Source organism: Bacillus rossius, assembly GCF_032445375.1.
Source record: "Bacillus rossius redtenbacheri isolate Brsri chromosome 4 unlocalized genomic scaffold, Brsri_v3 Brsri_v3_scf4_2, whole genome shotgun sequence".
NCBI lineage: Eukaryota > Metazoa > Arthropoda > Insecta > Phasmatodea > Bacillidae > Bacillus > Bacillus rossius.
Window position 1 is genome coordinate 24,325,044 of NW_026962011.1, and position 18,067 is coordinate 24,343,110.

Genomic DNA, 18,067 nt, shown 5'->3' on the forward strand with positions numbered 1-18,067 from the left:
CCTGCACATATTGCTAAAATATACATTATATCAAAATCTAATATGTGGCTGTGGAGCAATCAGCCGACATTAATAAATTTTTGTTAGGATGCCAAAAATATGCAGATAGAACAAGTTTGTTATGGGAGTAATTAACAGAGTTACGAATGCTATTCCCAATAAAATTCCCGGCTACATTAACAGGGGCTATTTTTGCTATTTACTGCTCTATTTTCAACTTTCTTCATCACAATGTATCAATATAATTTGCAGTAATCCTTACTTGCATCCTAGGTTTCCTAGAAAATTTTATTGGTCGATCCATATCCGACAGATTTCTTTAGATTTGTTAGGAATATTTATTAAGCAGTAACTTAGTGCATTTTTCAACAAACATGTATTCTATACAGAGATTTTTTATGACCGTGTTCTATGTCGATGAGACTGTGTTGTTAGTGTCAATGATGATCTTTGGTGTCAATTGTCATTTAATTTTAAATTATCCTTAGGAAATGGCGAATTTTAAAGTTATTACGGAAGATATTGTCAACATTATTGTGTCTAATAGCGAAGATGACTTTAGTGTTGAGAAGAGGTATAAGAAAAGCTTAACAGTAAAGGATCTTAAGGTTAGAACACACATTTTATTTGCAGTATTTTCTAACCTTAAAATATAATATTGGACGGTTTTAAAATTTAAAAAAAGAATGTTCATACGTTTAATTTACTATGTTTGCAGTGAGTTTTAGACGGGACTGCAGTCAACTTCGGAGACCACTTGAGTATTGGAGTTAATATAAACTTGACGAACTTGGTTAGGTTTACATGGATAAGGACAATATTAAAGGGAGTTGTTTGCTGGAAGGGGCAGGAGATACAGGAGACAGATGGTTACAGCAAATATTGTAATAGAGACAATATGAGAAACTAATAATAAATATGCTAGGCAAGTGATGCCAGCAAACCTGGTGGTGTGGAATGTACCTACGTTTTAAGTATGTAAAAATTGGTCTACAGTAGTGGTATCTAGCGGCATGGAGTGTAAAATAGCTGGAAAGCATTGCAGTAAATTGTCTGGTGCTGCACCAATGCTAATTGGTCAGAATTTCTCATATTTTCCTATTTTAATATTTGGGTACAGTTACCTGGGATAACCTTACATAACAACTGAGGATGGGGAAAGCAAGTTAAGCTGGTGTTAAGAAGGAGAGGAAAGTGTGTTGTACGTGTTGCGGTTTTCCCGTAAAAATACAAAAATATAAAATTCCAAATTTTTTCTTTTAAATTCTGCAGACTTTCCTCTACCATGAAAACAGTGTTTCAAAATTCCTACAGGTTTGTATGAAATTACCATTTATAGGCCGCCATTGTGCTCTAGAGGAGTCAAGACTGTTTTCCTTGAGAGATTGGTCTTAATGTTGTTGTCACCCTAATGTTTACTTGACACTAGCTTTAACTGGATCCGGTAAATATTTACTTGGGCGGTATTTCCGAAAAAAAATGTTAAAAATCCGAAAATACCTTTATTTTATGCTCTTCAACTTCCTCTTTTCATTAAAATCGGCGGAGATTAGAAATTCCAAATACTTTAGGAGATATCAAATTTTTAAATTTCTTCATATGTAGTTGAGCGGTATTTGCGAAAAAAAATGTTAAAAATCCGAAAATACCTTTATTATATGCTCTTCAAATTTCTCTTTTCATTAAAAGCGGCGGAGATTAGAAATTCCAAATACTTTAGGAGATATCAAATTTTTAAATTTCAGCACAAAACCAGCGCATTCCTGTGGCGTGCGTGCACCATTTTTTCTTGTTTACGTACGAGTATCTATTTTTTTTTATTGGATAATGATGTCACGTGATTGTTCGTGATAGGCCAGAATTCAAATGAACTAATACGTGATTATTTAGTTCAATTATTGTTTAAAACGGTGTTTAATTGCCGCCTCTAACTTAGGTGAGTTTTTAACGTTTCTAATTATAAAGTCTTATTTGTTATTTTGATATTGTTGCGCAAGTAATAAGTAACAAAAAAAATTACGTGAGTTGTTACTGTACATCCTTTGTTACGGGTTTGTTAGGTAAGGTCAGTTACATTATAAATAATTTTAAACTAAAGAATAATTAAAATTAATTCACATTATTTTTAATATCACCTTAGTTTGAAAGTATTTATAATGTAACTGACCTGACCTAATCGACCATTTTAGTTTACTGTTCACCGTCTGTCCGGGTTTGTTTGGTCAGGTCAGTTACATTATAAATATTTTAAAACTAAACAGCCATTAAAATTAATTCACAAAATAATTTTTAATGTCGGCTTAGTTTGAAAGTATTAAGTAATAATGTAACTGACCTGACCTAATCAACCATTTTATTAATTACGCATTCACGATTCACGTATTCACGAACACACGGCAAAATAACAAAAATGGCGCCGCTCGAATGGTTCCACAGGTCTTGTATTGCAAAATTAAAAAATTCGATATCTCCTAAAGTATTTGGAATTTCTTATCTCCGCCGCTTTTAATGAAAAGAGGAAGTTGAAGAGCATATGATAAAGGTATTTTCGGATTTTTAACATTTATTTTCGCAAATACCGCTCAACTACATGTGATGAAATTTAAAAATTTGATATCTCCTAAAGTATTTGGAATTTCTTACCTCCGCCACTTTTAATGAAAAGAGGAAGTTGAAGAGCATAAAATAAAGGTATTTTTGGATTTTTAACATTTTTTTTTCGGAAATATCGCCCAAGTAAATATTTACCCTGGATCCTGTGGTTCTCCAGTGATCCTTAAAAGTATAGCGTAGCCAAGATTGTTTTCTAAATGACAGGGACTTGAAATGTCAGTACATTACAGCCTGGGTCCCCCTAAATTGTTTTCTATTTTAAGTGAATATTGAAGAATATTAAACAATAAAAGCTGGTCCTAAAGTTATTCTACCTTCATGAAGGTTGTTTTATATAGTTACATATTTTAAAATAAGTTGAAATATATCTACTGTTTTGAGAAATAACTTTGTTGTGACAAAGCACTTTTTCTTCTCCTTACACACACTCCTTGAGCTGTGAAATATCATGAATATAGTCATAATTATCAGAAATTGCGTGACTGTTTACCATTTTTAGATAACGTAACATGTAGCAAATATCTGTTGAGAAAGTTAGAGATGAAACATAAATTACAGGAGAGCTACTGCAATAAATTTACAAAAAATAGCATTGAAAAAAATATTGAAAAAACTAATATGCCATGTGACACAGAGCTTAAGAAAATTTGGAGAAGACGCAGTTTTGTTTGTGATCATCTATGTCAAAATCCTTGGTTATGTCATGCATTGTTTAGTTTACTGTGATATTTGCTTGCTGCTCACCAAATCACAATTAAAACTTTTTTTTTCTTTTTCAGAATAACTTGGAGCTAGTAACAGGATGCTCTGCAAACAGTATGAAGATTAATGTCTACGATTCAAAAAGCCAGTTTGTTTGTTTCCTAGCTAATGATGATGCTTTACTGGGATCATACCCTGTCGACAGTGGGATGAGACTGCATGTATGTTATCAAGTACAGAATTATTTTACTTTAAAGCTGTAGTGAATATATTTTTTAAAATTATTTTTTCTCAATAATGAGGGATTTTTTTTGCATATGTGGTGACAAGAATTTTCTGTTATGTAACTGTCAGGTCACCGGTGATTTTGCCATGAGGCATTCGTTTGGAGATAAGCAAGATGTAGAGAAGTTCCAGTTGTCAGACGACTTGTACAGCAAGCGGTCGGGTGAGTAGAGCTTGTTGTTCAAGATCACTTCTCTGTTGTGTGGGCCAAGCGTCTTGCGAGCTCTTAGCATGGGGGTGAAGAGCACGAGAGGTAAGAGGGACGGAAGGGGAAGTAGCATAAGGAAATGCATATCAGTGGGTGCTGCATTTTTCTGTAGAGTGCTATATCAATTCAAAATATGTTGACCATGTAGATAAACTCAGCAATGACATTGCGAAGATTGATGTTTTTTTTACAACAGTTGGTGTGTAACCGGGTCATGCAATGTCTGCACTGTTTAGTTCCTTAGAGCTCCCCTACAGGATGCCTACAGATTATGAAAATTACCTAAGTCAGAAAAAAGTTATGAAACTAAAGAACTTGTCACGAAAGTCATGAAAAAGTCCGGAAATAAACAGCAACAGAGCTGAAAGTCGCAAAATTTTAATTTCCGGCAGCGCTTTGCTAACTGGTACTTGTTTTTTTCAATGCCTTGCTTATTTTTTTTAGTTGCACAGTTGTAGACTCTCCACGGCTTTATGTGGAAATTATATATGCTGGACGGAACCCACTAATGTGTCAAACGGAAATTATTAATTATTTATTGTATATTTCCTAACATCTGTGGTGTCCTGCCAGAATGAATGAATCTAATAGTGTAAATTAACCTTACTAGAATCCAAACTGAAAATACTTCTTAGTGTAACTATTTTATCTGTGGTAAATAAAAGTATGTGGTATCTGTGACAAATGGTAGTGTATTATCTAAGTGTTTCTGTATGGTTGACATAACATTCATATAACATATTTCATCCACAGAATTAATAAATCACACTATAGTATAATTAAAATTATTTGCTAATCTCAGATGATTGGAATTCTTACAGGGGTTTTAGTTCCTCATCAATCCAAGTGCAAAGTTGTAATCAAGTTGCTAAAATTAATATTTATGCAATGATATAAATCAATTACTTCAGATTAAAATAAATTAATATTATCTCTACTTTAAAGTTTAGTTCATGTTGAAAGTTACAACAAGCTAAAATAAATTATGTATGTATTATGAGTGTGTGCCGTTTAGTAATCTGTCGGTGAGCAAACCTCTGGGTTTCAGTGAAAACATACTACACCAGAGTAACCATCTTAATCAATAGTTTCTAACTCCAAAATGAATTCCAATCATGTACTACGTCTAAAACTATGTGATACTGGGATCCCGGTATAATATCAGATAATTAAATTAGCCAAGTTAACATGTATGAAGAATAGTTGTTACAATTTTTGTTTAAACTTTCAATTCTTTAAGTCTCTTTGAATGAATAATTGTTTATTAACGTGGATAGAACTCTTGAACGTAACGACGAAAGTTTATACAGCGACGGGACGGGACTGGGACAAACCAACCTCGGTTTCAGCAAACCACACCAGGGAAAATAGGCAATCCTCGGTGACCACTGCACAGCGCGATCAACGGACAGTGACATCCATCACTCTAGGTACTGGTAGAATGCAGTCCTCTGGGTACTCCTCTCGAACGGTCTCCTGGGGCTGGTCGTCGGACTGGCTCACGGATCGTCCTTCTCTGGATACTCCATCGTCGAGTTGAAACGTTCTTCCACCTTCCTTCAGTCAGTCGTGGTTGAGCAGGACAGAAGTACAGAAGTAGACTCGGGCTTCAAATCTTCATTGAATTTGTCGATTATTCTTTAGCAGGTCAATTTGATATTATCCTCAAAATTATATATTCATGGTAAGTACTTTTATACACGTCGATATCCGCAGCTAATGGTTCAGGTCTCGTTGAAAGTATCTGGTAATTCTTCGTAAATAATTTTTATATAAATCCACTTAATTCCTTACAAATATCTATAAATCTTCTCCAATTTTCAGCCATCCAGCTTGAATTATTTTATATCGTCATATTTCTCGTAGTAGCTATTTGTAGAATCTAACTTAAAACGTGCTTACTGCTGAACATTCTAAAAGAACCTTTTTTTCTGTCTTGTTAATAACACCGCGATTCTCTAAATTTTGACAAAACATGAACTGTTTGTCCAGAAATTAAGTAAAAAAAAAACTCCTTTTCTTTACAAATGCAGAGAAAATGAATTAAAAATAATTTTAAGTTTATGACCAAAGATAAAATCATAATCATAGACAAAGCAAAAGACTTTTCAAATCAGACACAATTGCATAGAATAAGCGAACCATAATTAAACTTATGACAATGTTAAGCGTGAATAAAATAAATAAACCGATTTATATAAAGTGTAGAAATTACCTTTATTATGCAAATTTTTTAGCTTTCTAACATAAAAATATCCACAATGCTAAGAATAGTAAATCTTTTTCATAGTAGCTGTGTTTATTTTGCTCTTACATACATACGTACACACACGCATGCGCACACATGATACTGTGTGACATGCAGTAGTTGTAATAAAATTTTATTGAAAAGGTCTTGAAAAAGTGTTGAAATTGGTTCATCCGGTATTTGTAGTCCTACAGTTTGGCCCTGCCTGTTGGTTCTGAGCAACACGTGTGTCTGGAACTGTGACCCCCAACTCGCGAGGTGTTTCGCCCTCACTGCAGTCACATCAGTGCAGAGTTGGCTGAGGTGTGTGTGTGCAGACACGGTGCGGGCGTACCTGGAGCGCAACAAGCTGGGGAAGTACAACGAGGAAGAGCAGAAGAAGCTGGACGAGAAGCGTCGCCAGGAGGAGCAACAGGAAGAGGAGGCAGCCAAGAAGATGAAGCCCGGCGACAGGTGCGAGGTCGCGATCCCCGGCAAGCCGGTCCGAAGAGGCTGCGTCAGGTTTGTCGGTAAGGCTCGTACCTAAGTGCACGCGTGTCGTGCCCAGCCAGCCTTTGAAGTAGTGGTGACGAAATGAACATTGAAGAGGACAATCCCCAAACCTTATTACTATTCTGCTGCCTGGGAGACTCAAGTACAGAAAGAAATTTTTTATAGTGAACTTATTACAAACTCTTAAAAGTCAAAACTGTAGCTAACAAAATGAATTTTCATTTCAATTAAACATTTTTCTTCTGTTTCGAATTGAATTTTTTTTTACAGACATAGGTTTCATTTTATATTATTTTTCTTTAAAATAGACAGTTTATTACTATTTGATAAGTTATTTGAACAAACAACGGTTCTAAGCCTTTAATGAAATGATTGTAGCTAAAAATATTTTACATCTTTACATTCAAAAAATTTCACGGCAGAAATATAACACTGCAAAACTATGAACTATGTTACAAATACTGAAGTTATTGATTTAAGTATTGGCAAAATGGACAAAAAAAAATGTATAATAATCTAATTCGTTGTAGACTTACGTTACATTAAATTTTTTATTTCTTAAGTTTATTTGCAGGAAAAGTATGTTTGTGACATATTATTTGCTGATTAATATAATTTAATAGAATTTGAGAGTTGGGTAGATCTTTAATATGAATGTAAAAGTATTTTTTTTTCTTTCAGAAATGTATTGTTATAAATAAATGAATTGCTGTTTTTGTGACATTCACACATTAAATTCTACATGTCTCAAGAAATACAGTAGAGCACCCCTCAAGCGTAATTCCCACAAACGAACTCCCGATATCCGGAACTAATTTTCCAAAAAAAAAATTAAAACATTACAAAACATCTCCAAAACATTTCCGCACTGGAACGAGGTTTTTTTGCTTTTGCCTGACTGTACATGTCTTGTAGGCGCGCGCGCGCACGTCTGTCAGAGAGCTAATTATAGCCAGTCTTTCCCGCGCATTGCGTAAATACACCACTGGTTTTCGCATCGGACGTGAATTACTATAAAGATGTTTATGCTGTAAGTAGTTTTATTGTTTCATTATGTCAAGTAAACGGAAAATTCCGGCCGGCCCGAGAGTATGTATACAGACTCCCACTACACACGCTGACACACGTGATAGCCAGTAACATATACTTCCAACGTGTGATGCTTTCATTTTGTAGACAATAATTTAGTGTACAAATATGTATTATTACATATTTATACGTTAATATATGGTTAAACAGTCTACATTTACCTGTATTTCTCTATCTCTTTGTTTTCAAACTAGATGCTTGAAGTGTTATTCTTGTGTATGTGAAATGTAAACTGTGCGTGGCAGTGACTATACACTCTCCAGGAAGTGTGAATCACTTGCACGTCAACACCGAAGTAACACAACACTGCAGCTGTAGTCCTAATACCTCCCCTGACCACTCTATTTCTTCCTCTTTCCTCACGCACGCACCCACCCTCAGTGATAAGAAACACGTGCCTGCCAGCTTGCTTGAATGAAGGTCATTCAACCGGCCCGGAGGCCGGCCCTACCGCAACTCCCCTTACCGGAATAGACCTCCCCCCAATGATTACGGTTGAGGGGTGCTCTACTGTAGTGTAAAATTTGATATTGTATTGTAAACTCAGATGCATTTGAGAATGCATAACTTCTCTCAATGATAATATTTAAATTTGTTGTGACCAACGAGATTTGGTTGGACTTAATGTTCCATTTTACTTTAACTGGTTTGCTTATCTTAATAGTTTCAAATTATTTGAGTTGTCAAATGGACTGCTTGTGTGACTGTTAATCCATACCATACTATTATGCTTCAGGGAAAGTGGAGTTCAGTTCTGGTTGGTGGGTTGGAGTCCAGTATGACGAACCTTTCGGCAAACATGATGGAATGTGAGTGTGACCCAAACGTTTACATCTTAGTAATGTTATGCAGTAAAACCTATTATTTATATATAATTTATTTTATGATAATATAGGGGTCTGCGAGCAGAGGATTTTCACGTCGAGCTCGAGCGAGTTTGCTAAAATACTCGCGAGTATCGAGTCGAGTTCGAGTTTTTTTTATTTTTTAAGTTTATTGCACATAAATTTACTGTGATGGAGTAATAAAATGTGAGAAAGTTTGAGAAAAATATGGAAATAAAAAAAAGAAACCATTATCATTGTTAGCCTACTAAATAGATAGGCCTACATTAGAGGTCTGCGTCCTAATAATTTTACTTCGAGCTGAGCTCAAGCTTTTGTGGTACAGTTACACTTTTGGGAAATTATTTTTACCTTAAACTTAGTATAATGTTTGAATAAAGTATTAAAATGAAGTGGGCTTATTAATTTTGGGTAACTATTTACAGAGTGCATTTACATTTTGCACTGCTAGGAAAAAAAAAACATTTTTGCCATAGAATCTAACCTGCTTCCATTGGTTCATTAGTAACTGATATCATCCAACTAACATAACCACATTTTACAAGTATATGTTTGTGTAAATGTAACATATCTTTAGAATAATTTCATCCTTGTCAATTTTTCTGGAGTCCTTACTGAGCTTCAACAAACTTGGCACCAAAAATAATGTTGTTGGAAAAGTACATTCACATTGTTTCAACATTTCCACTTTTCGGCAAAAAAATTCTGAGAGAGATTGTCATAGAGTATTAAATTCTGTTCTTTAATCTATCATCCAGAAAAATAATTTTTTCTGAACGTTCAGGAGTTAAATTAGCTCTACGATTGGAGATGGTGTTTACAGCAGAAAAGAAGCGTCTCTCGCTGGCAACCTGTGTGGCTGGAATGCTTTAGTAAAATTGCTTAACCTCAAAATTAGTGTCATAAATATCTGTAACTTGTCATTAAAGTTTAATCGATTGAAAGTAATAAAAATAGAAGCATTTTACTTAATTCAATTTACACTTGCAAAAAAAAAAAACATGCACAATAAACTTACATGGAAATTAAAGTCTTTTTCAATATCCTGAAGTCTGAAATATGTTTACTCATGTTATCAAATGTAGAGCTGTACTGAAGAAGCCGATTTTGCCAATATTTAGTTGAATCGGCAGAAATGCCGACTTCCGATATGCTTGTTAATTTTCGGCCGATATTACTGAAAAACGAAAGAGACTGCCATAACCTAAAAATCCACGAGTACCCTTTTCACTTTTTGTAGTAGTACTGCATTCTTTCAGATCGCATTATTTCTTAGCAACATGTGCCAACCGTACATATCAAAATTGAACATTTTTTTTTTCAATAATGTTCTTTAATTTTAATTTGTTATAAATAAATACATTACCATCACAGTAAATATACATCTCGATCGTTACCGTAACTATAGTGCACATGTGGTAGCTATCATGCTTCTGTAGTAATTATGGTATCTACAAAGAATCTTTAGTTCTTTTTATGGTAATTATCTTAAGATAACTATTGGGTTTGTACTGCACTTATGGTACATCATCCATATTTCTTCATAAGTTGTTGCTCATTTGTCTTTTCTTCATATTTACGTGCGCCTAGGGATGTGCATGCTGAAAATACATTGATGTTTTTTTCGATGTGATACATCGTAATATGGCATCAATGTTTTCCGATGTATCAAACAGAAACATCAATGTTTTCGATGCATCGTAAAGAAACATTTGCATAAATAAATTATATATTTATAAACTATCCAGTAAACATTTTGCTAAGACATATTAAAAATCTTCAGGAAATTCTTCTCTAACAGATAACTTAAAAATTTCAGCTAGAGATAATTATAATGTTATTAACATATCTGTGCCACCGATTACGGAGAGTTTGATTAGGTTGGTCATTAAGAAACTGAAGTCAAATAAAGCTACTGGATCTGACGGTATCCTTAATTTCATAATAATTAAAGAATGTATAGTGACATATACACTCAATTATTAACAAATATTTACACTAGCCTCAGTAATGCCTCTTTTCCTTTTCTTTTTTTTAAAGCTGTTATGTTCATACCATGGAAACAAATACGTTTTAGTTTCTATGGCCTATGAGCTAACCTACGTCAAATCGCGTAATTTTAATCTAAATATAGGACTCTGTCACATTATTTCTCTATATTCACAATGGTCCAGCCAGGTTGAATAACCTTATTTAGCCTACATTCAAACGATCGAAAATGGTCTAGTACAAAACCAGTGATCAAAACATCTTAATCACTTAATCCCTCCAATTTAGCAACGAAACTTCCATCATGCGATAGGGCCATTAATTAATACTACAAAATCTCACCTGCACTCAGGTTTGGTTTGTAATTTATTTACATAATTCGCAGTTGAAGTAATAGAATCGTAACTATTGCTTGTATTTGATATATTACAGAGATACAAATATAAACAAACTTCATAGAATATTCCTTCCTTCCTAGTCCAAAACCGTTCTTTTAATGTAAAAAAAACACGTATTTTTCGATGTATTGAAAGAAATACATCGATGCATCGTTAAACATCGAAAGTCATCGATGCATCGGATGGGTTCGATGCATCAAATAGAAAACATCAATGTTTTCGATGCATCAATATATATTAGTGATGTGCGAGTCTCGGCATCATCGAGAACGAGTCGAGACAGAAATTTTCTCGATCTCGTCTCGAGATAATTTTTTTGGCTCGGAATTTTCGAGAATTTTGTAAACAAGAAATAGGTTAGGTAATATAATATATTGAGGCAGCATTTTGCGTTGCGTGTTGAAATAATTAACATATCTTCAACGTAACGTAGATCGAATAAAATAAAATATAATTGTTACGATAGTATACACGATAAATTATTAAAAAGTTAAAAACGAACAACTTCCGTTCACAAGTCACTACATGAAACGGTAAACGTAAACAATGAATTGTGCTGTGGTTATCACTTTAAATTACAGAAGAAAATGATTATTTTCCGTTAATAAAACCAACATTAAAGTTAAAAATAAATCATTTTCGGTATCAATATCATGTATCAACGTAAAACGGTACGGTACAAAATAAAAATATAAACATGACTGCAGAATTCTTCCGCGATTGCATTTTGTTTTATGGCCTTAGGTTATACACACGGCCAGCAGTATATAACAAGCAACATCATGATTAAATTGCCTTCCGTATCGATACTGATATATCGATAGTGACATATCGATAGTGGTGAATGTTCAGACTTTCATTATCAAGTACCCTCCATGGCTCAAGGAAACTGTATAAACTATGGAGTCAATAACGTATGTTTACATACGACAGTAGGCAAATAAACTGTTGAGTGTAAAGGTAAAGTTGCAATTGCAATTGTGGATACTTGATAAAATTATTGAATAATTATGTATGTTTGTCAGATTATTGAGTTTTACTTTTTTGGATCATATTATCCTGTTAACTAAAGTACAGATTTCTCGATCTCGACTCAATTCTCGAGAATTTTTAAATTGCTTTCTCGATCTCGTCTCGATTTCAAAAAAGTCTTTCTCGCACATGCCTAATATATATCGAACATCCCTACTATTTATCAGGAACTTTCAGAAAAATTTTAAACGGGACTTTATATCACACATATAATGGCGTAAATGATGAGACCCCGGACAATTTAAACACTTTATACGGAAAAACCTACCATGCGGGACCTCGTAAGCGAGTTTTACTGTATTTTTTCCCGTAAATAGTAAAACACCGTCACAATGCTTTCCGGCCAAATAACATGTTGCTGTTGAAGCTCGAAATTTTCGAGCCTAACAATTTTTTGGAGCCGAGCTAGAGCTTGAGGTAAGTACTCGGCTCGAGCTCGATTTTCGAGTACTCGCAGACCTCTAGTAAATATGTTTTATTTGCGATCTTGGCATCTTATAAGTAAAGAATAAACATAACCTTTGCAAGTGGAAAAGGGGGGGGGGGGGGGGGAAACTCTACTCGTTTTTTCGAGTTCGAGTTGTACACAAAAACTCAACTCAACTCGACTCGTTAAATTTGAGTACTCGCAGATGACTAATAATAATGTGGCTGTGAAGTAAAAGTAAAATTTTATTTTGAAAATGGCTGTAGAACAATAGAAGTGTTTTAATATTGTATAACTGCATCCAATTATTGAACTGTAATAAAGTTGCGGGAAGGTTTTTAGGATTAGGAATTTTAAACATATAATATTTTGAGTTAACTATTCCAATACAAAAATTCAGATTACCATTGTGTGGAATAATTACAAAAATGCTAGGGCTAAATAAATAGGACCCCGAGTCAACTAACCTGCATAGCCCGAGCGCTGCCAGGCCATGTTGCTCGATACGGACTGACTAGCACGGCCTGAATTACATCCGGTCTGAACAGGCTGTGTATGTCAGGTATCTGGCCCGTGCAGGGATGGAAAAAATGTTTATTTCCTGCACTTAAGTCAAAGTTTATTGTGTTAGCAGAGCTGGGCCGATCATGCCGATACTGATCGCTTGCTGCCGATCTGGCCAATAACCAATACCGATCATCCTTTCAAAAAACGGTAAAACATGATTTCATGTTGGCAACCCAATATTTGAACAGACTAAGTTGGTAATAGTGATTGGAAAAATAAAAAGAACACACAATACAACTGGAACAGAATTAAAAGTTTTAATTTTTACTATTTACTGTACTATATGGCATGTTGCTATTGTTACACAAACACAACAGTGAATATTTCACTTGAATCCAAAGTATTTTAAGAAATAAAGTTTTCAAACAAATTTACTGAAAGACTAAAACTGTAGCATTAGAAAAATAGGCACCTAAATGTAATAGAAAAATGTTTTGTATACAGCTTAATTATTTGAAACATCAGTATCTTATAATAATTGTTTAAGGCTGATGATGCATGGAATAATGGAAAATGTTTATTTAGAATTAAGTTTACAAATTATGTGTGGTTGAATATTTGCTTAAATAACTAGCCTGTGTTTTTAAGAAGTATAACATTACAAGTAAGTGTATATAAATTGGTTAATTCAAGTATCTTGGCAATGCGTGTTAAAAAAACATGTAACCATGCGGTTATGGTACATCTGCCACCAGCGACCTCTCACATCGCTGAAATGTCCGTGGACCTTCATGTGTGTATCTGGATGGAATTTTATGATGCAACATTGTCCAGACATTATTTGTTTTTGCTTGAGATTCCCCACGCTTAGCAACTGTAACATTTCATAACAAAACTGTTTTAAAGTGAGGCTTTTATATTCTTCCCCCTCCCCCTCTGAAAGTTTAGTAATGTGCATGCTAGTAAGAAGCAACTGACAATAAAGAGTAGCTTGCTGCCTTTCCTCTACATAAAAAAAGGGTAAAGGAAACACGGAGTGATAAAAATGGCATTCTTTTCCTTTTTTCTTGTCTTTTTGATAAAAAAAGGGGGGTGACAATGTTGGGCCATTAAGTTTAGAGAGGGAAGAGAAATGGACACAGGACTGTCGCAGTATTTATTATGAACCAATAAGCTGAGACACTTAACCTGAAGACTTCACTTAGAGTGAAAATGTTAGATTTTTATGTCCAATACCATAGATGCAACCCTATGCAGGGGCGACACTTTTGTGGGAAAATACAGTAGCTGATTGGCGTGAAATATCGGCGATCGTGATTCTGATCACGAGGATCAGTAAAACAACATCGGATGATAAATCGGCCCAGCTCTAGTTTTAGTTTTAAATACTTCATCATAGATACTCAACCACTCATTTGAAGGAATGTGGTAGAGAGAGCATGTAAGCCCACATCTTTATGAAGGCATGTTTAATTTTTTTTTTATTCTGGTTACAGTATCACAAATTTAGTTTGTTCAAATAATTTTTTTTTGTGACAGGGTCAATGGCGTGAAATATTTTGAGTGTCCACCGAAGTATGGCAGCTTCGTGAAGCCAGCACACATCACAGTTGGAGATTTCCCTGAAGAAACTGCAGAACTTGATGAAATATAATATTTTTCCTTGCTGCAGACATTATCTTGATGGCACTTGCTATAAACTTTTTTCTTTAATATCATGAACTGTGCATATTTTGTTATCATTAGTTTGGTGTTTTTGATCGGTGATCAAAACAGTTTAAAAATTAAAAATATTGTTATGGAGAGTTTAAATGAGAAAATGATAATTATATTAAATTTTACATAATATTTAATCTACACTAAAACATACAAAATAGTTTTGTTTTGCAAGAAAAGTACTCATTAGATAAGCAACTCTTTACGTTATTAACATTAATTTCCCCCCCCCCCCCCCCCCCCCAGTTTTGACTAATTCACATCTATCAATCGTACTGCCCTACCAAGGTAAAACATTACTTAAGTCACCTCTGAATTCCTTCAAGATAGTAACTATCTTTTATCTGCAAAGCTTAGAAATTAAGTCTTTAATTAAACTAAATTTGTTATTTTACTAATTCTATGATCTGGTACTTCCCAACTCAGAATTTAAACTCACAACTTGTATATTTAATTCAGTATCTAAAAAAATTGGTTGTCTGTAAAGTCGGTTTACGGACGATGGCTATCGTCCGTAAACCGACTTCATAACAAAACATTGATGAAATGATTGCATACTTAATGAATAAAATTGAATCATTTTTATTTTAATAATAAAAGAATAAATACTTGAAATTATACTAGTAATCAGATTTTTAAAATGCAAGAATAATTAACCTTTATTGCTGAAATTGTTGTAATAAGCAATGAAAACCGCATTAACTTTTCACTTCACTTTATAAACAGTTGAGTGGAAGAGAGATAGATGCGGCGCAAGCGTACAATGAGTGTAATGGGACATAGCGTAATGAAAAAATGTGCGTAACGGGACACAGCGTAACGAAACAATGTGCGTAATGGGACACTTTTTTGTGCGTGCAGCCGGCATTCATCGATTTATTAGACGTCACGTCAAAAGGCGAATGGTAATAGTTTGGCACATTGTAAACCAACAAATTACATTCCTACAAAAAATAGTGTCATATCTGGAGGTTTTTTTTAGATGGTGCCTCCTTTTTACTCATGATTGCAGGTTTATGGCTATTACGATTCCTAGCTTAATGTAGCCTTCCAACGAAAAAATATGTAATTACAAAGACCTCTAACGAGCGGTCACCGAAGCCACGCCACTCCATTATCCTTCTAAAACCACTTAAACACAGCAGGTTCATAACCACCGTGGCCTACCTGCCACTCACTCTTCCGTGATGGCTGAGTGACCAAGTCTGCCCTCTTTAATATCTCAGTGCTATTAAAATGCAATAAAATAGAGCCTAATAAAAAAGCAAATCAAATTCAATCTGGAAAAAAAACTCTTCGTAACAATATCATGCTTGAAATGTAGTTTAAACATTTAATATCTTATGAAAATGTTTAAATATGTACAGAAGTATGGTTCATAATGACTGATGCATAATTATATTTGTTGCGCTTAGAATGTTAGCAATTTAACGAAACCACTTGTAACAATAGCTATGTTGAATATTACTTTTGTAGTTATGCTGTAAATTGTATAGTTATATGAGAGATTATTTGTATTTTTTATAAGCTTGAAATATGATTTTTCATACAATGTTTGTGTAATCATTTTCACCCATTATGCCATCGAATATGCAATTGCAAACTAGCCAACTTTCTCTAAATAGGATTTATGTATGTAGTAAAAACTTTAAAACATGTTGAAAAATATATAAATTTCTTGTGGCATCAGAACATATGCTCTACATAATATTACGAAAATTAAATTTAGGCCAAAAATAAAACTGAAACACCAGATACAAGCATAAGCAAGGCAGTAATGGGTGGTGGTGTGGTAAAAATGTAGCCCTTGAACATGCTAAACTCTAGGTTATGTTACCAAAAAATACAGAGAATAGGATAATGACATCATTGTATTGTTAAATTCTCATTTATTGAACAGAAACTGAAGGCTGCAAAGGCAGGATAAGTCACAATTTATAGTTGTGCCAATTAGAGTTGTGGATTATACACATACAATGTGGAAGCTGAATACTAAACACGGTTTGAAATAGTACCAGATTTGTATTAATTGCAAGTTAGATAGGGTCGCCAGATACAATAAATATAAATAATAAACACTAGTGATTAGTGGACATCCTTTTACCTTTGGTCAGAAATAGTGCAAGGATTACTTTTTGTTGGCTGCATCTAGTTGATGGAAAGAGGCAGGGATTAGTGTGTGTGGTTGGAAAACATAGGTAAAATATTTTCCATGTTCCTTTTAATGTGGGTTGGGTTTTTTTCCCTTCAATGTAAAGTAAATTAATGTATTGAAACTTAAGATGCTAAGAAAAAATTAAATTTGAAATTATGTTAACAGATAAAATCTTAAACAAAAAAAAAATTCACTGCTTAAAAGGTTATGTAGGTTTAATTCCAATATCACCATTTCTTTTTATTAATTAACGCTCAATATTTGAATTGAAATAAGGCCCCCCTCAACACAACTTATTAAATCTTAGGGTTAGATATTGCATTTTAAAAAATGTTTAGCTGTACTTTCTATTTTATATTTATAATTTTCTCATGAACGCAGTAACATTACAGAAAATATTGAATGTTTAGTTGCAGTTTTTTTTACTTTCTACAATACTACATGTACTGTTTTAAAAACACATTTTAATTGTTTTATCAAGAAATTGTTTAAGTGGTTGATCAATGTAGGTAATTGTGCTTAATATGTATTGACGTCGACCCAAGTGTCTCCTCGGCTCCCTCAGGCCGTTATGCCTCGTCAACGTCCTCCCTGTGTGTCCCCAGTGGAGTGCGACGGCCAGGGACGCACCCGCGTGCGCCCTAGCATGCCAGTGAGGGTTATGTCTGTGTATATATATTTGCAAACGATCAAGGGTCTTAAATGTAAATAACTTATTTATTCATTAATGTCTCGTGTATGTCTTTGTAAATAATTCAATAACTTTCTGAAGGGTTTCGCCGTAGTATGTAATCGCAGCCTGGCGCGCCGCGGGACGGAGCTCTCTCCCACGCCGGCCGATTTTTCCCCTCCCTCCCCGCCACCCGCGGGCGCCGGCCCGCGGGCGAGCGGGGAGAGGCAGTCGCGTCCTGGTCTCGAGCGGAGACACACGTGTTCGTTGCTCCGCGAGCCGCGCACGTTGCGCTCGGGATTGAACGTTCGCTCAGTCCGCAGTCGGTCACGGCAGCTGAGCTGCCACCGCGAATCAGCTTAGCATTGTTAACTTACGAGTCATCGGGAGACGTGTCTAGCGGGCAGTTTCTACAACGCGAACGTGGTGCTACGAGTCTCTGAACTTTTCGCCGTCCACGGAACATTACGTAACGGGCCGCGTATGTACAGCGTTCCGTCTTCGGGCCCTTTCTCACTGGGTCAGCCTAGCATTAATAAACTTTACGATTCGCGCCGAAACGTATTTGAGAACCGCCCCGTCATCAGGGAGTCCGTGTCGCCGTGGTAGGGCACTTGTTCCGCGACGGTTCCGCCAGGCTGCGGCAGGACTTTATAAGCGTTAATAAAAGACGGCTCGTGAAATTCGTTAA

General features: G+C 34.9%; 1 protein-coding gene across 1 annotated transcript; it reads left to right on the forward strand.

The window, feature by feature from the left end:
- The first annotated feature begins 398 nt into the window (after positions 1 to 398).
- LOC134542480 (tubulin-folding cofactor B-like) lies at positions 399 to 18,067 on the forward strand. Its single transcript, XM_063386799.1, has 6 exons — positions 399 to 608; positions 3,393 to 3,536; positions 3,670 to 3,763; positions 6,374 to 6,565; positions 8,374 to 8,446; positions 14,375 to 18,067. Exons 1-6 carry the CDS (start codon positions 492 to 494, stop codon positions 14,487 to 14,489), a joined length of 735 nt encoding a protein of 244 aa, XP_063242869.1. The 5' UTR covers positions 399 to 491; the 3' UTR covers positions 14,490 to 18,067.